The sequence below is a fragment of the Amblyomma americanum genome, chromosome 3 (assembly GCF_052857255.1).
Source record: "Amblyomma americanum isolate KBUSLIRL-KWMA chromosome 3, ASM5285725v1, whole genome shotgun sequence".
Taxonomy (NCBI): domain Eukaryota; kingdom Metazoa; phylum Arthropoda; class Arachnida; order Ixodida; family Ixodidae; genus Amblyomma; species Amblyomma americanum.
Genome location: NC_135499.1, coordinates 188,785,093 through 188,802,772, shown reverse-complemented (window position 1 = coordinate 188,802,772; position 17,680 = coordinate 188,785,093). Strand labels below are relative to the sequence as shown.

Sequence of the window (17,680 nt, the reverse complement as noted above, 5' to 3'; positions counted from 1 at the left end):
CGGAATATAACAAATATGCAGTCGTTCGGGGAAGCTGGAAAGGCGCAATGGTACCGGGCTTGACGTTCGCAAACGCTGTGGAGTGCTTGGTATCTACCGCCAATTCGGCACTTGATATAAAGCAGAGGTTAGACAGTAGGCTTGCCTTTGGGGCACATGGAAACACTGCTAATGAAGCAGCTCAAGGTGATACGGGGTGGTCAACATTCGAAGCGCGTGAGGCAAAAAGTAAGGTACAGTATGAAGAACGGTTGTGGCATATGAACGACAAGTGATGGGAGGAATTTTTCACGTACTTATACCGATGCAGTATCGATACTACATGGAGGCGAAGACCTACTACTGCTTGCTGCTGACTACAAGTGTCAAAGGGAAGTTACTGGTAGTATAGGACAACTTTGAAACAAAGTACCATCCCCAGAAAGTGCTCACCGGCAAAAGATAATGCTGGATAAGCTGACGTTGGAGCTCTAGAGCCGGGAGGTGACTCAACCGCACGTCTTCCAGAGAAAGCCTGGCACTGAGAACGGCCTTCGAAGATCGTGGCGACAAAGGACTCCCCAAAAACTGATAGCGGTGGCCAGTTTCTTATGCTTCTCTTTGTTCGGTATGACCAGCTGTTTCCTGGAACTCTTCATCAGGGTAGAGAAAAAAAAGAAGAGTTGTGTATGATCTTCCGCGTATCTGAAGCCCACTCGTGAGCTAATTTATTCTTCGCACTTAAAAAGCAGTATACAACACGGGTAACAAAGGAAACAGTGTCACCTTCGCTGCAGTTCTGATCACTGCTGACATAACCAGACACGGCATACTCCCAACCACGCAGCGATTACGCGACATCGCCATCACTGCTTTCCACTCGCCGCGGCCGGATACAGCCTGCAATTTGGGTAGTCGGTTACAGAGGACACGACTTGGAAGCACTGAGATGTGTCACACCACCTCTGCGTGTCCCCCGTCGCTCTACGCGCTGCTTTCTAATCAAATTTTTCATTCGGTCGGCAGCCAGAACGTCTTGACGCGGCTGGCGAGGACGTGGTTTTATTCTGCCAATAAATGCAGTCGTCAATTCCATACTGACAATAAGAGTGTACTGCGTCATTCACTAACCATTTGCAGCACCGACGCTTATTTCGGTGTTTTCTTTACATTCTTAACGCAACAAGCCATTTTTTTTAAACACGAACTCTGCATCCAGATGCGCGGTGCCCGTTGGCTGCCTACGGAGTGGGCCGAGATATGGCGGACACGCGAGCGCCCGGGAACCACCGCTGAGGGGTCGCACTGTACGTGGCAAGATCTGTGGATCTTTGGAGCCAGATAATATGTTCAATACCTCAATACTTTGAAATATAATGAGGGGCGATGCTGACAGCATTACCATACCGGACTCTATGCAACCAATAAGCAAAATAAGCAAAGCGCGCATGTGCTCACTGAGGCTCCGAGGTATATGCAAGCAGCTGACGACGATTAATGATATATTGTATTCAGCCACATTTTAAGATACGGTTTGGTTTAAGCAAATATGGCTTAAACAATAAAAATACGGGATAAACGTAAAACAATAAAACATCTAATACAGGAAAAAGAAATAAACGCCGCCTACTTTTGCGGGTAAAAACAATGAGGCGTAAGGGCCGCTCACTCGCCCCTGTGCGTCTTCCCGTGCCTCAGCAAGTTCTCTTTGCGGTGGAAGGCGCGCCCGCACCGCTCGCACAGGTACCGTCTCTCCCCAGTGTGCGTGCGGTAGTGCCTCGACAGCGCATCGGAACGGGCGAACTTCGAGCCGCAGTCCGTCCAGCTGCACTCGTACGGCTTCTCGCCGGTGTGCGACCGCAGGTGCGCCTCGAAGTGCCTGCGCTTGGTGTGGCGTCTGCCGCAACCAGGGTAGCCGCAGATGTGGACGGCACCCCCTTTCACGCGCGTCGTCCGCTGCTGTCCATCGGGCTCCCTTCCTTCGGGCACAGCCAGAGCTGCAGAGCTGCACGGGGGCCCTGTCTCCGGGTTGGGGGAGGAAATTGCGGAGCTGGCACACGGGCCCCCTGCTGACGAGCAAGAACGTGCCACCGTGTCCACGTGAGGAGGCGTCTCTTGCTTGATGTCATGCTGCTGCTGTCCCTGGAGGTCCTGACGCTCTTGATTATCATGCTCGGTCCTCATAGGCAACAAATGTGTTGCCGGGACGTTGGGCTCGTACTGGCTGCCGTCGAGGAAGGGGTCCAGGCCCTCAGCCAGCTGACGATGGTCCGGGAACTGCAGGCATACCAGCGCGCCGATTGAATAATGTAAAAATGTGAAAATTCCACTGCTCGTTACCTGACCTTTCATAAGAGGTGTACACTCTGTCATTATTTCTGACCAAGGAAACACGTGCGAGGATATTTTTTGCAAAATATGATCCGGCGTACTCTAAGCAGGATAGGCGCGTCGTAGTGATTCCTAACAAGCCCGCGCCGAAGGTGTCTATTGGATTAACAAAGTACCCAAGTTTCAAAAGAATTTGCTCCAAAATCATCGGACATCGCCAGAGCCGTCTTTAGATGTATTGATTCAGCGAGGACGAAATTAGGTTGGCGTTACAGAACCCCCCCCCCCCCCCCCCGGGTGCATCAGGCTTTCGCATGTGTAAGCCAACTTGCTTTAAAGTGATAATTGCTTCATGAAGTAATATTGTGTAGTTTACTAATGAAAAAGTCTCAAAAGCTCGGCGATGTTGCGATAAAAAAAATTTTTTGCAAAGAGCTGGGCCTCGTACAACTGCACCCGCGCTTGTGAAAACATACAAGACAGAATGGTTTGTTTGGTGGTTCGGTAGCAATCGGCATGCAATAACATATGCTACGAAGGCACGCCGTTTTTCATTTGCAGGCACTTGACGTTAGCGGGACACGTATCACGTTGCCCTATCAAGGGCCAAGAACAAGATATTGCTATCCATCGGAAGGTTAGACCATTCCATCAATGTGCTCAAACAGTATCGTACAATAAAATTACCTCACAATTAAAAGTGATGTCCAAGGAAGCTGGACTTGCATTTGCCACAGTGCATTCAAGGCACTCCTTCCGAAATCATGGCAACCTCATAGCAAACAGCAGACAATTTCAGGTAGCCGTAAATTGCAATGAAGGGAAGTATTCTCGCGAGCACTGGCGTTTCGACGAAGCCAGCCAAAGAGGGAGGCAGTCAAGCTGTGTTCAGCAAGAACACCCACCTGTCCGCTGGTTTCCAGATTCTGCGCATACGGGGGCGCAGCCACGGGCCGAAACTCCAGCGGCGATCCCGCCGGCTGCAGTCCGACGTCCAGGGCCATGCTGCCAGGGATGGAGTTCGTGCTCCCCAAACTTCCACTTCCCAGGTAGCCGATGGGCGCGTTGTGTCTCGCTTGCTGGGTTAATGACAGGAAAGAACCATTAAGCAACCTGGCCTCCTAAGCCGAGCCACATGATCTGCAGCAAGCGACTGCAATGTTCTTCACCGTTGTCTCAGTAGAAAACTAAGCTAGTGGGCTTAAGCATGCCATCACTCTTCTAAGGACATGATCTAAAAGGGAAGAATGAGACACTGGGTTTACTTCATTCCACGGCGCATAAAGTTTTGCGGAACTCAATGATGCCGGTGTCTTGATTTAGACTTCAGAAATGCGCCAGTCCATAAAATGAGGAAGAGAGCATGGAGTGTAAAATTTGAATAGTAGAGTGCCCAACTATACGGCTTCAACCGGGTAAAAAAAATCAAATTCCTGGTTGAACATGACACTCACAAGTGCACGCCACGAAAATTGCAAATTGCTGTCGGCCACTAATCATTACACAAAATAATTCCTGTTTCGTCGTCACTTTTCAGAGATACTAAAATATAAGAGAAATCAGTGGTAAATTACAGATATACAGGGTGTTTCAGCGAACACTTCCTAAAATTCCTGAAAATTGTGTTGTGTTGGGTTTAATGGCACATAAGCAGTCGAAATCAAGAGGAAGAAATGGGCTTGGGCAGGGCATGTGATGCGAAGACAACCTCTGGTCCTTAAGGGTAACGGAGGGGATTCCAAGAGAAGGCAAGCGAAGCAAGGGGCGGCAGAAGGTTAGGTGGGCGGAGGAGATTAAGAAGTTTGCAGGCAAAGGGTGGCCGCAGATGGCACTAGAGAGGGTTAAATGGATAGACATGGGATGCGCCTTTGCCCTTCAGTGAGCATAGACAGTCTGATGATGATGACGATGACGATGCTGCTGCTCCTGCTGCTGCTGCTGATGATGATGAGGCAGGAGCAAGTGACCTACTATGTTAAAGAGGTCATGACATGGTCTACCAAAGAATCGTGCTTTTACGTTGAAGCTGCTAGCCACAACGTTATTATGTGTACTCAAAAAAGAAGTAGGGTTCTACGAGCGCATTTGAGCCAGAAATTGTAGGTTGAAGTCATCGCCTCTAAGCCCCGGCAGCGACGGCCATTTTGAACCAACCTGAGTGGCGACATAGACTTAAAGTGTACTAGAGTACACTTTAATAGACTGGCACCATTGTCTGCCACAAAACTGGGTGCGCGCGCACGGCCGGCGCGGAGCAGAGCACGCGTCTCCTCGAGTTCCAAAGGCAGTTGTTGCGTTTGTCCCCCTCCAACTTCCCCACTGCACTTTAAGCATCAACAACGAACTCACTCCCCTACGCTCACTACCCGCAGTTAAGTCGTTCAGTCGCAATCAAGTACGTGACTGACAGTTTATGTCGTCACGAACCGCGAGTGTGCCAGTGTTGCCTGAGTTCCACACGGTTCAAGACATTTTTAAAATTTAATTAAAGTTACTAAGTGCTCCAAACCAGCTCATATTATGTCCAGTTGCTCCGAGATGGATAGCGAACATCATGCAATCAACAGCTCTAGTCCCAAAAATGGTGGCCATACCTCTTAAACACGGGCACCTACCTCTCGGGACATCTAGCTCAGCGTGTGCAACGGCACAGACAGAGGCAGGAACGCCCGTGGCTGGCACTATATTGACAATAACTTATTTGTGATTTTGGGGGAAAGGAAATGGCGCAGATAACTGTCGCACTACTCGGCGGACACCTCCACCACGCAGTGGTGGAAGGGAGGAAGGTGGGTGTGAAAGAAGAGGTGCCCTAGTGGAGAGCTGGCTCCGGAATAATTTCGACCACCTGAAGGTCGTTAAGGTGCACTGACATCGCGCAGCAAGCGGACACCTTGTGCGTTTCGCTTCCATCGAAACGCAGTCACCTCGGTTGGGTTCGAACTCGAGTAGTTCAGTTCAGTAGCCGAGCGCGCTAACCACTGAGCCACTGCTGCAGGCTAGCAATACTGGCGGTTCTACCGCATGCGCGCAGCGAGAGTTGGATACGAGGAAGAGTATGGTGGTGGAAGAGTATGGTCTTCATCACTTGGAGCTAGTGGGTGCTCACAAGCTAAGTTGTCTACCCTCCTGAGTTCATGACATGGCCAAGTCAATAAAGTGTGAGCCTGTCCTTCCAGTGCACAGTTTACAGGGAACTTTCCTGTGACGCAGTGAAGCTCATCCGCCAATGTCAGCGCACGCAACACACTAAACAGAAATTTGACCCAGTGCATGTCTCATGTGAACATGATTTATGGCTTATGGAGTTTGACATCCCAAACATCTCAGGCTATCAGGGATGCCATAGTGGAAGGCTCCGAATCAGTTCGTCCACGTGGGGTTCTTAAACGTGCATTGCCATCGCACAGCACATGGGTCTCTAGCAGGTCGCCAACATCAAATGCGACTGCTGCGACCGGAATCGAACTCGCGTCTCTCAGATCAGTAGTCGAGCGCCGTAGCCACTTTTCGCAAGCTGCTCTTACCACTCTCACTGACTGCATGTAGCCTGGAAACGACATAAAAACGACATAACTTGATTTTCCCCAAAGAGCTAAGTATTCTAGCAGGCTTTGGCTACCGCGCCATACGGACAAAGCAGCAGCAAGCCGCTGTACTTTAAGCCTGGACTCCATGCATGTACGCGAAAACTCACGCGAACGCGACGGCGGCAAGCGACGAGCGACGCCGTCGCGCGAAGCAAAATGCATGTGTCGCTTGCCGTGTCGCTCGGATCTGCACCCACAGAAAATTTCGCTCGTCGCCCGGAAGCCCCCCACGCGACTGGCCAACCAGAGCCCCACAAAGCCGTTTCCGGTTTGTCTACCGTTTCGCACGGGTACATCTCACGAAACCCGCCCGTCGTCTTGGTCATCGCCACCGTCGATAAAATATTTGGTTTTGTAGCTGAGAGGCAGACCCGCATGATTTAAATAATTAAAACAATCTACTTGTTGGGCGCGGAGGGCTAACAGCATTTGGAGCGGGCTACGCGAGCGGGCGTACTGCAGGGAGAGATGCGTGCCGAGCCGCGGGTACCGGCGCTCGATCCACTGTGCCGCTGCGCTCCAACTGTGCAGAAACACTCGCGGCGCGCATTCTCACTCGTAAATTATAGTTTGCTCGCTTACAATCAAACTGCGGTGACAGTTTATGGGAGTGTTTTTACTAAGCCGGAGTGCACAGGCACCGAACGAAAGCACACCTCCCCCGTGAACCCGTGATATGACTTCGTCTCCGCAAGCACGCCTTTGGCTATCTCCACTGCCGCTACACCGCTGCCGTAGAGGAAATATTCCTTTGGCCCTGACTATGAGGCACACTCACAAAATTTTAAGGGAGAGAACAGGTTACGGCCGTGTTTCTAAGCTTGAGTGCGCAAAGCACGGAGTCCGCTGCGCACGTCGCGGGTTCGCGTCGCCTGCCGCCTTCGCTTGCATGGAGGTTGCTCACAAGCTACGGAGCGAACGACAGCCGCCGCCGCCGCCGTCGCCTTCGCGTGAGTTTTCGCGTACATGGAGTCCAGGTGTTAACCACAAACACATACCTGTGCAAAGTGCCAGTTCTCTGAATACTGCGTCTCAGGCGCAAGCTGCTGATCATTCACCCAGCCCTCAAGCTGCTCGGCAGGTGACAAGAGGATCTCAAGCGGTTGATGTGTGGGTTCCCCGTCCTGATCTCCGGGAGCCCCCTCGCACGGGCAGGCCACACCGTGTTCATGAACCTCCTGCATTGAGACACAGGACCAAGTCATTAAAACCATGCCCTTTACTGAGCTTGGCCTGAAGGTGTAGTTTGCAGTGCTCGCCACTTCGGCACAGTGAATCTCATCCGCCAATGTCTGGGTATAATTCTGTTGCGTCTGCCTCAGCAGGTAAGTTCGTGGACACTCACTAGTAGTCGAGGACTTCTGCTCTAAACTCACAGACAAAACAGTTCCGGGTTCCAATGAAAAGGCTATAAGAAAACATGCAAGCACGGCCCGCTGAAACAACACTAGCTGATTGTTTCACGAGGCAACGCGGAAATAATTCGTTCCCCCGAATCCACATTCCATAAATTTTGCCCATGACTGTACATTTTACAAAGTGAGCATACATGCTTCGAAAATCGAACTGATCGCAATCATTCACTGCCAAAAGGAGCAAGATCAAGCGAGCCACCCGAATAAGTAGAAAGTTTCTGTGCTCTTAGCCCGAGCGCCTAGCTGACCGGACTGCCACTTCTCCACGTGGCGCAGAAAACTTCTGCGACGAGCAGCCTCTCCAACGAGAGGTTGGGTTCTAATGTGCGGCTGGGACATTTGCCATCGGGCGCGACTGGGTACCCGCCATCCTGTTGCGTCTCCTGCGTCCATGACTGCAGGATTAAGGTCATTGGGGGCTTTTGGCACACCGGAGACGTATTAGCGTAGATGTATACCGGTTTACAGGTCACCTTTTGAGCAGAAGTAGTGTCATGGGTGGGGACAGACGGAGCCACTGCGCAGGAGGCGTCCACTTAAACGGTATCTGTCTACGCTAATTCGTCTGCAGTGTGTTGAAAGTTGAGTCTGCCTGAAGCTATAGTTTGCAGTGCTTTCCACTGTGACGCATTGAATCCTAACCGTCGATGACTGGAACCGCAGACACGATCAAGTATATTATCGCCTTCCTGCGCCTATACGCAAGGGGGCAAAAAATACTCCTGCGAGAAAAGTTCTCATGGAAGCGAAATGCGAAAGCGCCGTGGATCGATTGTAGTATGCCTTGCCTCTACTAGGTCAAAAGTCATCAAATGCACTCTTCTGTACAGTGCACCTTCATGAGTCACACAGTAGCTCTGTTTGACAGAAATTTGATGCATTCCACATATTTGCCACGCTCATGTTGCAAAATAACGTAAAGTAAACATCAAGGACGGGCACGACGAAGCAGACAAGCGCTACGTACACCAACTCGCCTAACTGTTACACAAAATTAACTGTTACACAAAATTAAGGAGAGTGCTCATGTTACCATTCACATCAACAAATCTGTGTGTGGGCAGAAGATTAAGTTCTCTCTTTTAAAAGTCCCGAACGCAAAAGAATCTCTTCGCACATTGTACCACTGAACAGGAAGAAGGCCCAATACATTCAAGGCTAACACATATCGCGAACTGAACTCACCACAATCATTTACTGCCCAAATTTTGAGAACCACAAGAAGAATGGCCACTTTGAAGGTAGGAAGGCCTCAAAAAAGCCGCCTGAAATGGTTAGAAAGTTTCAGCGCTCACATCATGACCACCTACTTGTCCAGCCTCCCACGGCACCATCGGAGCAGGCATGGAACAGAACTGCAGCGGTGAGCCCGCAGACTCGCCGGCGTGCGACGACAGGTCCGGCTCCAGGAAGGCGGTCCCTGTTTCTTCATCATCGTGAGTGTCCCGGCATCCGCCAGGAACATTCTGTTGCGTCCCCTGCGTTAAAAATCATTAGCACTAGTCACTCACACTCTGCTTGGCCTGCAGATATAGAGTTTGCAATGTTCTCCATCGTGACACACTGAGTCACATCTGCTGAAGTCTGCACACTTCTCTCTGGTGCCTAGCGGAAAAGACAAGATCAAGCGCTCGATTACTCTCCTCTGTCTAAGGCCCTGTACTGAAGAAAGGCACAATCTTTCAGCCAACTTGCCAAAACTCACTGCCTCCTAAAGGACTGAATCATTAGTTCTGGTTCCTCACGGCGTGCTTGTCCTAAAGCTAGTTTGCAACGCTATCATCTGGACGCGCTAAATCTACCGATGTCTGCGCCCACTGCTGTGTAGTCTGCGGCACAGCAGAAAATATCAAGTACACGGTCACTTTCCTGTTCTTAATGTCTTTTGTCACGCACGAGGAGACGGCAGGTGTCATTCCCACCGCCTCACACTAGTTTATACGAAAACAAAAAAAAAATGAAATAGCCACCGCGGGGGCTGAGTGATTATTGGGCTCGGCTGCTGGCCCGAAAGACGCGGGTTCGATGTCGGACACGGCGGTCGAATTTCGACGGAGGAGAAATTCTAGATGCTTGTCTAGTGTGCGATGTCAGTGTATTTTAAAGAACCCCAGAGGTCGAAATTTCCGGAGCCCTTCACTACGGCGTCTCTCATAGCCTGAGTCGCCTTGGGAAGTTAAACCCGCATAAACCATAAGCCAGAAAACAAAATGTAAAAACGCCGATGCCTTGATTTTATTGTTTCCCAGGAGACTCTAAAGTGCAGCTCTGTATAGCGCTTAGCCGCGGCGTAGCTTTGAGAGACGCAATTGTGATGCACAGCAAGACCCTCGAGTGCTTTGTTTACGCTCCTCTCTGTAAAAAAAAAATAAGTTTTAACACGATAGCGTTAAAGGCCCCGTCTTCCAGACAATCCAGTGTCGGCAATGAGAGCGAAAAATTATGGGCATGGCTCTGGCAGGTGGTCCCTAAAGGGCAACCTAGGAGGCAGGTGGGCCACCTAGGTCACGTGACTTTGAGGCGTCATCACAACCTGCCCACCGTGGCAGGTGGCATCCGAGTTATACAATTGGTAACTGGGGAAGCAACATGGGTCCCACAAATCCCTCCTATGAGCACCTGCCATGACAGGGCAGTGGCACACCGCTTAGCCGTTACACCACTGCGCCAGGAGGGGTATGAGGACTGCCAGAAAACCTATGAATGTAACGCAGGAAACGACCCTCCGCAAAAATGGGAATTAGGTTTGGTTTAGGTTTGGTTTATTGGGGTTTAACGTCCCAAAGCGACTCAGGCTATGAGTGACGCCGTAGTGAAGGGCTCCGGGAATTTCGACCACCTGGGGTTCTTTAACGTGCACTGACATCGCACAGTACACGGGCCTCTAGAATTTCGCCTCCGTCGAAATTCGACCGCCGCGGCCGGGATCGAACCCGCGTCTTTCGGGCCAGCAGCCGAGCGCCATAACCACTCAGCCACCGCGGCGGAATTAATCCATTACGCTACCGCGTCAGGCGGGGTTTAAGTGTCCCCTTCCGTTTTTTTTTTCTCCCGCAGTAATCTCCTGGATGTGTGATCCATTCCACATCAACTCGAGCTCACTTCAAATTGTGATGTTGTCTGTCGTCAGCAATGAGAGCGCATCTAATCAAGCTGATGGCAGGTGTAGTACGTAAAAGTTACAGGATTGCACTTGTCTGCTTAAGAGCAGAAAGCCTTTCCCTGTCCTTTGTCCCTTCATTTTTCTTTCGCATTTGCAGTATTTTCATTCTTTTATTTTGTTTTGATATTTTTATTTATTTATTTCCTACTTTTTATCCTTTTGTGCTTATGTTATTTCTTTTTTTATTTTTCTATTTTCATTTTTCATTTTCTTTGTTTACGAACTGGTGCTTGATCGAATTTTACATTCTTATCTTATTTTACATACAACTTATGATTCACAGTTCGTGCGGACAGCTTCCGTCCACAAACTTCCCTCTGCAACTTCCGTCCACGCCACTGATGAGCCAAGAAAGGCTTACGCCTTAATACGCCAGCAGGCAAAGCATTTATTACTTTTCGCTCGGCACAAGGAATGCATTACAGTTTGATCGCGCATGTTGGCAGAGCAAAAAAAGAATATTGGCTTTGAGGAAAGAAAGGTGAGTTAGGTAGAAAGAGAAAGCAGAAAAAGGAACAGCGTGGCGCGCTACGCATGAAACGACTCAACTCACACGACTCACCAGCAGTGATGGCACGTCGCCCGGGGCCTGCTCGCTCTCGTTGGCAGTGACAGCGCTTCGCAGGAATTCCATCCGCTCAATGTGGATCCAACGGTAGATGAAGTGCCTTGTCGAACGTCTCCGGCTTTCCTTCCTGAGTTCCTTGGCGTACTGGTCGCGCAGCTCTTGGATCTTTTCCACCAAATCCGGCACTGCGGGAAGGGAGTTGAAAGCTTTCGACCCACGTGCCGCGGCGGCAGCTATCATTGTTCAATTGCGGGTTCTGTCACTCCTTAGAGCAGTCCTTATTTCGGTTTCTTAAGCTTCATTGCGGTGGCTTACATATCGCGGCTTAATACGTCACGTCGACTGAATATGTGCCCCAATCCAGCAATACTAAAAACAGCGTACAACGCGAAGAAAAAAAGCTTCCGCGGCAGCTGGTGTGAGTTTAAGGCATCGTTATATTGCCGCGTGCCCATGGGATAGCAGACGACTAGGACAAAGTGGGCCTGTGGCCGATAATCGACACAGAATCATAAAGTGTTCTGTCCTTTCTTCACCAGTACCACAGGTGACGCCCACGGGCTGGTGGACGGTTAGACTACGTCGTCGGTAAGCATTTCTTGCCCTTGGCATGGCAGAAAGTGTGAAGAAGGCTTGTGACAGTTGCACTGGCACAAGATGAGAAGCACGGCGGAGAAGAATGCACAAGAAGGCTGACTCGCCCACAGGCCCACATCGTCCTCCTCGCCTGCTATCCCATGGGCACGCGAAATACATCCACACACGAAGGCCCGCGAGAATTGTACGATGTCGACAATTCGCGGAAAAGACCTTTCATTTTCCTCCTGTTAGCATTAATTACAGTGTTAATTGCATCGATGCATCATCGTTACTTTAATTCGAAAGGTAAAGCGTCATTTTTCCCGTGGTTTGAGCGCGAAGTGACTGATGACGCGGGGCTATAAAACGTACATTCTTGGTCTACACGGAACACCAAGTTCCGGACACTCATGCACATCCCAAAAACAAGTACGCCGGCCGGCACATCCTATAACAAGACTTGCTCCGAGGACCGGGAGAACTGGCTGGCTCCGCCGCCGGGGGCCGAATTCCTACTGCCACTCCTGGTACATTATGTCCGCGACGTGCTTTCCCTTTACTCTTCAAAAATATAGTTCTCTTTCTGCCCACCCAATACCCCAAATGCTGCCGCAGGTGTGACAACCCAAGACCCATCATCTACGACACCGCCTGGTTATGCCCGAACCCGCCAAGGAACCAACGTACCACTCATATCCCCCACCCTTATTTCTCCTCCTGGCTCAGACCCGAGCGGCCAGCAACGGCCGACTGAGCGGACGTCGCGTCAGCAGGCGGGGTTCTGGACTGAGTAGGGTGCATCAGTGAAAGCGCGGAGCTCACTTCGAGACGCCCTAAGATTGCTCCCATGAAGAGAGACAGCCATCACTATCCCAAACCCACTCCCCATTCTCTTTCCTTGGGGCTCGATAAAAATTAACGTGGATTAGCCCAACTAATCCAGGATATACAAAGCGAAAGCGAGATCGAGGTCTCCACTGACCCACGGAGCCGGTTGTGCGCCTTTCCTTTCGTGAAAATGAACGGTCTTTGCAAAGTTAACTCCAATGCATTCTATGAACGCCGTCGGCTCACTTGTTTTGTTTGGTTTTTGAGGAAATGAAATGGCACAGCAACCGTCTCGGTGGACACCCGAACCGAGATGTAAGGGAAGGGATAAAGGAGGGAAGGAAAGAGGAAAGAGAAAACCGAAAATTCAGTTGGATTTTGAGGAAAGGTGCGGCGCTGCGCAGCGGTGTAACATCCCTGGCTCGGTGCTACTAGTGGCGCATTCGCAGTAGTGGCTAGGGAGCGAGACAGAGAGAAAAAATTGGCTGTGGCTTAGCTCGGCTATGCCAGGATATACGTAGCGAAAGCTAAGGCATATCATGGTTAGCCTTGGTTAATCTTGACTGCAAGACCAGGTTAGTCTGGTTGTCTAGCTATATTGTCGCATTAAAGACGACACAAGTGGTGTTCCGGCGCACGCGAGCTCTCCTTTTCAATCCTGCGACATGTTATCAGGTATGCGACGCAGCTGACGAAGCGAGCGGAGGCGAGCCCAACGACGAGGAACGCGGTGTGACGTCATGCCAAACGGCGGCGGCGGCGAGCCGCGCGGTGTGACGTCATGCCAGATGGCGCGGCGAGCGCACAAAGCACAGTGACTGTCTCAGATATCTCGGTGAACACCCGAACCGCACCGTAAAGGAAGGAAAAGAAGAAAGAGAAAAATGAAAGTTGCATTTTGAGGAAAGGCGCGGCGCTGCGCAGCGGCGGAACTCCTGTGGCTCGGTGCTACTAGTGGCGCATGCGCAGTTGACTAAGGAGAGAGAGCGAGAGAAATGCGCAGTGGTGTCGTCACTGCTCCTTCAGTGTGGGCCGATGACACAGCTGTCCAGACGAGAGAACAATGGCGCGGTCGAAGAACAGAGGACAAGAAACAGGTTGAGGGAGCCAGAGTTAGCGCGTCACAAAAACTTCCGCGCGGCCTGTGGTCGATTATGGCTCTTCTGCTTTTCGCGTGGCCTGACGCCACAGCCATCGGGCGGCCTAAGAAAAAAAAAATTCAGGTGCACTTTGGTGATCTAAATTGAGCGAGGCGAAAGCCGCTCTGCGCCCAGATTGGCTGCTTCTTTTAATGTTTTTTTTTTCATTTAGAGTTCTTTACTTTTATTTTTATTTGTTTTATGTTAAAATTAAAAATGTTTTCATTTATTTATGATTTCTTAATGTTTATTTCCTAATTTATTTGCATCTTTATTTTTAATTATTATTATTACTATTATTATTATTATTATTAATGTCTAATCGCAAATGAATGGTTACTTAGTAATCACTAAGAGTATATTTGTTATAGCAATTATGCCATTGATGACGTCATAGTGTGACAGATTTCGCAGACGGACGGACAACGATGAGCCAAGAAAGGCTTTCGCCTTAAAATTCTGGGTGCACTTAAGACCCCGTACATGCTGTGGAGGCGAAAGCATGAGTGCTTATGTGCGTTCGACCTCGCTCGTTCGTGAGCACTCGACCTCGACGCAGGTTGCGCACTGCGAAATGAAACGCAGACGCGCCTCGCACTGCTGCTTCCTTAAACGCTGAATCTACAAGGGTCCGAGGAGAGATAGTCCGGGAAGGCATACAATAGCAGGTGCATATGTCGCCAGTTCCAACACTCACCCTTCCCTTACGGCGCGGTTCAGGTGCCCAAAGATATATGAGACAGATACTGCGCCATTTCCTTTCCCCAGACACTCGGTTCCAATAACTCTCGCAAGCTAGCCTCAACCTTAACTGTCAGAAATGCGCTTGTGTGCAACGGGAACTCATGAGACACCACCCGGAACGCTGTATACGACGCACGATTGCGTCACAATTTCGAGAAGAAAATTAGTTCTGAGGCAAGGAAATGTCACAGTAATAATAATAATAGTAATTATTGGTTTTTGGGGAAAGGAACTGGCACAGTATCTGTCTCATATATCGTTGGACACCTGAACCGCGCCGTAAGGGAAGGGATAAAGGAGGGAGTGAAAGAAGAAAGAAAGAAAGGTGCCGTAGTGGAGGGCTCCGGAATAATTTCGACCGCCTGGGGATCTTTAACGTGCAGTGAACCCGCACAGCACACGGGTGCCTTAGCGTTCTTCCTCCATAAAAAAAATGCAGCCGCCGCGGTCGCGTTCGAACCCGGGAACTACTGATCAGTAGTCGAGCGCCCTATTCACTGAGTCACCGCGGCGGGTGTGTTTTTGACTGGATTCTTCAGACGCGTTCTTTCCTCTCGAGCAAGGACGCTTATATATTTCTTCTTTTAATTTCATTATTTATATTTATTTATTTTTAATTATTATATATACTGTTATTACCTTTTAATGTGTAATCGCAAATTAATGGTTTACTAATCACCCGTTACATAGTAATCACTAAGAGTATACGGGTTATATCAATTATGCCACTGATGACGTCATAGACTGACAGATTTCGCAGACGGACGGACAACGATGAGCCAGGAAAGGCTTTCGCCTTAAAATTCTGGGCGCACTTAAGACCCCTTACATGCTGTGGAGGCCAAAGCATGTGTGCATTTGTGCTTTCGAACTCGCGCGTTCGTGAACGCTCGACCTCGACGCAGGTTGAGCACTGCGAAATGAAACCCAGACGCGCCTCGCACCGCTGCTTCCTCAAACGCTGAATCCACGAGGGTCCGAGTCGAACACTCGGACACTAGGTTCCAATAACTCTCGCGAGCTAGCCTCAACCTTGACTGTCAGATGTGTGCTTATGTGCAACGGGACAACCCGCAACGCTGTATACGACGCACGGTTGCGTCACAATTTTGATAAGAAAATTGGTTTTTGAGGCAAGGAAATGTCGCAGTAACTGTCTCACATCTCGGTGGACACCTCAACTGCGCTTTAAGGGGGAGAGGGGGGTCTGGGAAGGCATACAATAGTAGGTGCATATGACGCCAGTTCCAACCCCTGTCGCCAGCTATCCATCAACTTGACCAGCACATGTAACCTGTATACGATACACACCACCCGGAACGCGTATGACAAACAGTTGCGCCAAAATTTTGGTACAAATGTAGTCGGGAAACCTGGCGCCACATGGCGGTCAGCCAGTTATACCGTACGAGCAAATGGCGCTTCGAAGGCGATGGAGAGGTGTGGAACGTCGCGCTCGACGCTGCTGTTGCGACTCCATCTGGGACCAGCTGTCGGGCCTTGACGCCGGTCGCCGACGGAATTTCGTCCAGTGGGTCTAGCAAGGCTTTCGCCTAGTATATCGTGGCAGCCAGAGTCGGCGCGACGCCAGAACTTCGCGCGGCCCAAAGGCAAATTCCAATCGACGACCTGCAGCGCGCTCCGAATCCGCGAAGGAGCAATGCGTCTAAGGCGAGACGTCTAGGGAGCGGGCAGTCGCGGTGGAATCGCAGAACTCAGGATCTGAATAGAAATCGCCCATTGAAACAGCACTTCGGTATCGCTGAGCAAGTTTTCTCGCTCCGGATCGCCGATTGGAATTCTCCTTAAGTGAGAGCTAAGAGGAGGCTGTTGCGTCCGCAGTATCGTGCTGTGTTCGACGAAAAATTTCTCGCCCGCCGCCGCACTAAACAGCGCGAAAGTCGTTTTTGGCGCAGAGAAGCCCATGCCATGTGCGAACGAAATAAAGAGGAGAAATAAGTTGCAAAATATCGATTGTCTTTACAGTACCTAGCACTGCATAACGCCCCTGTGTTTTGCTGCGCTTAGCAAAGCAGCGCAGCAGTGCGAGGAGTGGCTCTATAGTCAGAAATTTGTGCGCTAAGCAGCGAACACTGCAACACTGCCGCAACAACAGCAGCAACACTGCCTGCTTTTTTTTTCTTTCACAGCACAGCGTGGATAAACGAGGAACAAGGATATTGAACCACGGAACGCTAAGCCGAAACGCCCATCAGCGCTATGACCAAGGAGCTTGCCTCAGCCGCCCGACCAGCAACAAAAGGTAGAAGGGACGCCGCGGTCCCGACCTTACCATCGAACTCATTGTCCAAGTAGACGGCGATGGCATAAAGGGCGTTGCGGCGCTTGCGGTCGTCGGCGTAGTCCGGGTGCTGCCTGTCCCACAACCACCTTGCGCAGCGGTACAGTTCGATGAGCTGGGCCTCCTTCCTGTTCGTCCACACAGGCTTGCGCTCCCCGCTCGACGTCGGGATGGCCGGCACGGTCGCATCCATAACTGCCGGAGTGAAGTCCACTTGGCGACAGCACGATTCGATATGAAAACACGAAGGGAAACGCCGCCGAGTCTTTCGTTTGGCTCACGAGTCGCCAGAAGCTGAGCACTGGTTGACGAACGCGCAACGACTGCACAGCATATCTTTCCGTTCTTTGAGTCTCTGCCTCCCTACTCCGACAACCAGGCCTCACACACCGGTTACCGCTTGCCCACTTACCTCTGTTGATGTTTCTGGTAGGAACCGTCTGCATGCACTGCACATATATATATATATATGTCGATTAGAGCGCCGGAACATACAGCGGAGGAGCGGTGAAACAGGCTTTGGAGCGCGTCCGATCCAGCGTCGCCTGGATGGCTGGATCAGACGCGCTGTGGGGTGGGTGGAGAAGCGCTTTCCCAACACTGCACGATCACATCTTGAAGTACGAGCGTTCGCGTTCCGCCAAAGGTACATGTATCGTGCGTCTGCACCATTTATTTATTGATTGATTGAATGAATGAATGAGTGAAATAACTTTATTGTCCAGCAAAGAAGGATGGTATTACCCATGCGCTTAGACGACGGCTCGGAGCTCTTGGGTACAGGCGATGAGGGAGAGAGACACAACTTTATTTGCCACAGGTGTCGGGAATTAGGGCAAATGTGTCCTGTGTGGCCGCCAGGCGGGGGCGACGTCCTGGGTCCACGAAATGAGTGAAAGGGGAGCGGTCTTGTATAGCTGGGTGAGGAGTTGGTCCCAGATTTCCGCAGAGGGACCTGGCAGGAGGGCCTGTGGGGGCGGGTTATTTTCGCATCCCCATAGGATGTGCGCCTGAGTGGCGGGTTGAAATTTTTTTAATTGGT

The 17,680-nt window shown here is 50.6% G+C and overlaps 1 protein-coding gene across 1 annotated transcript; it reads right to left on the bottom strand.

Moving 5' to 3' along the window:
- Positions 1-1,586: 1,586 nt before the first annotated feature.
- LOC144124319 (uncharacterized) lies at positions 1,587-16,831 on the bottom strand. Its single transcript, XM_077656954.1, has 6 exons — positions 16,630-16,831; positions 11,041-11,231; positions 8,626-8,793; positions 6,899-7,078; positions 3,216-3,389; positions 1,587-2,256 (listed from the first exon to the last, which is right to left on the bottom strand). The coding sequence occupies exons 1-6, from the start codon at positions 16,829-16,831 to the stop codon at positions 1,645-1,647; spliced, it is 1,527 nt and encodes a 508-aa protein (XP_077513080.1). The 3' UTR covers positions 1,587-1,644.
- Positions 16,832-17,680: the final 849 nt, after the last annotated feature.

Excerpts from the sequence above, each read along its gene's own strand:
- LOC144124319 (XM_077656954.1), bottom strand. The coding sequence starts at position 16,831 with ATGGATGCGACCGTGCCGGCCATCCCGACGTCGAGCGGGGAGCGCAAG. Across the intron at positions 7,079-8,625 it reads TGCCGTGGGAGGCTGGACAA|GAGGTTCATGAACACGGTGT; the intron begins GTAGGTGGTCAT and ends GTCTCAATGCAG. Across the intron at positions 2,257-3,215 it reads ATCTGGAAACCAGCGGACAG|TTCCCGGACCATCGTCAGCT; the intron begins GTGGGTGTTCTT and ends GTATGCCTGCAG.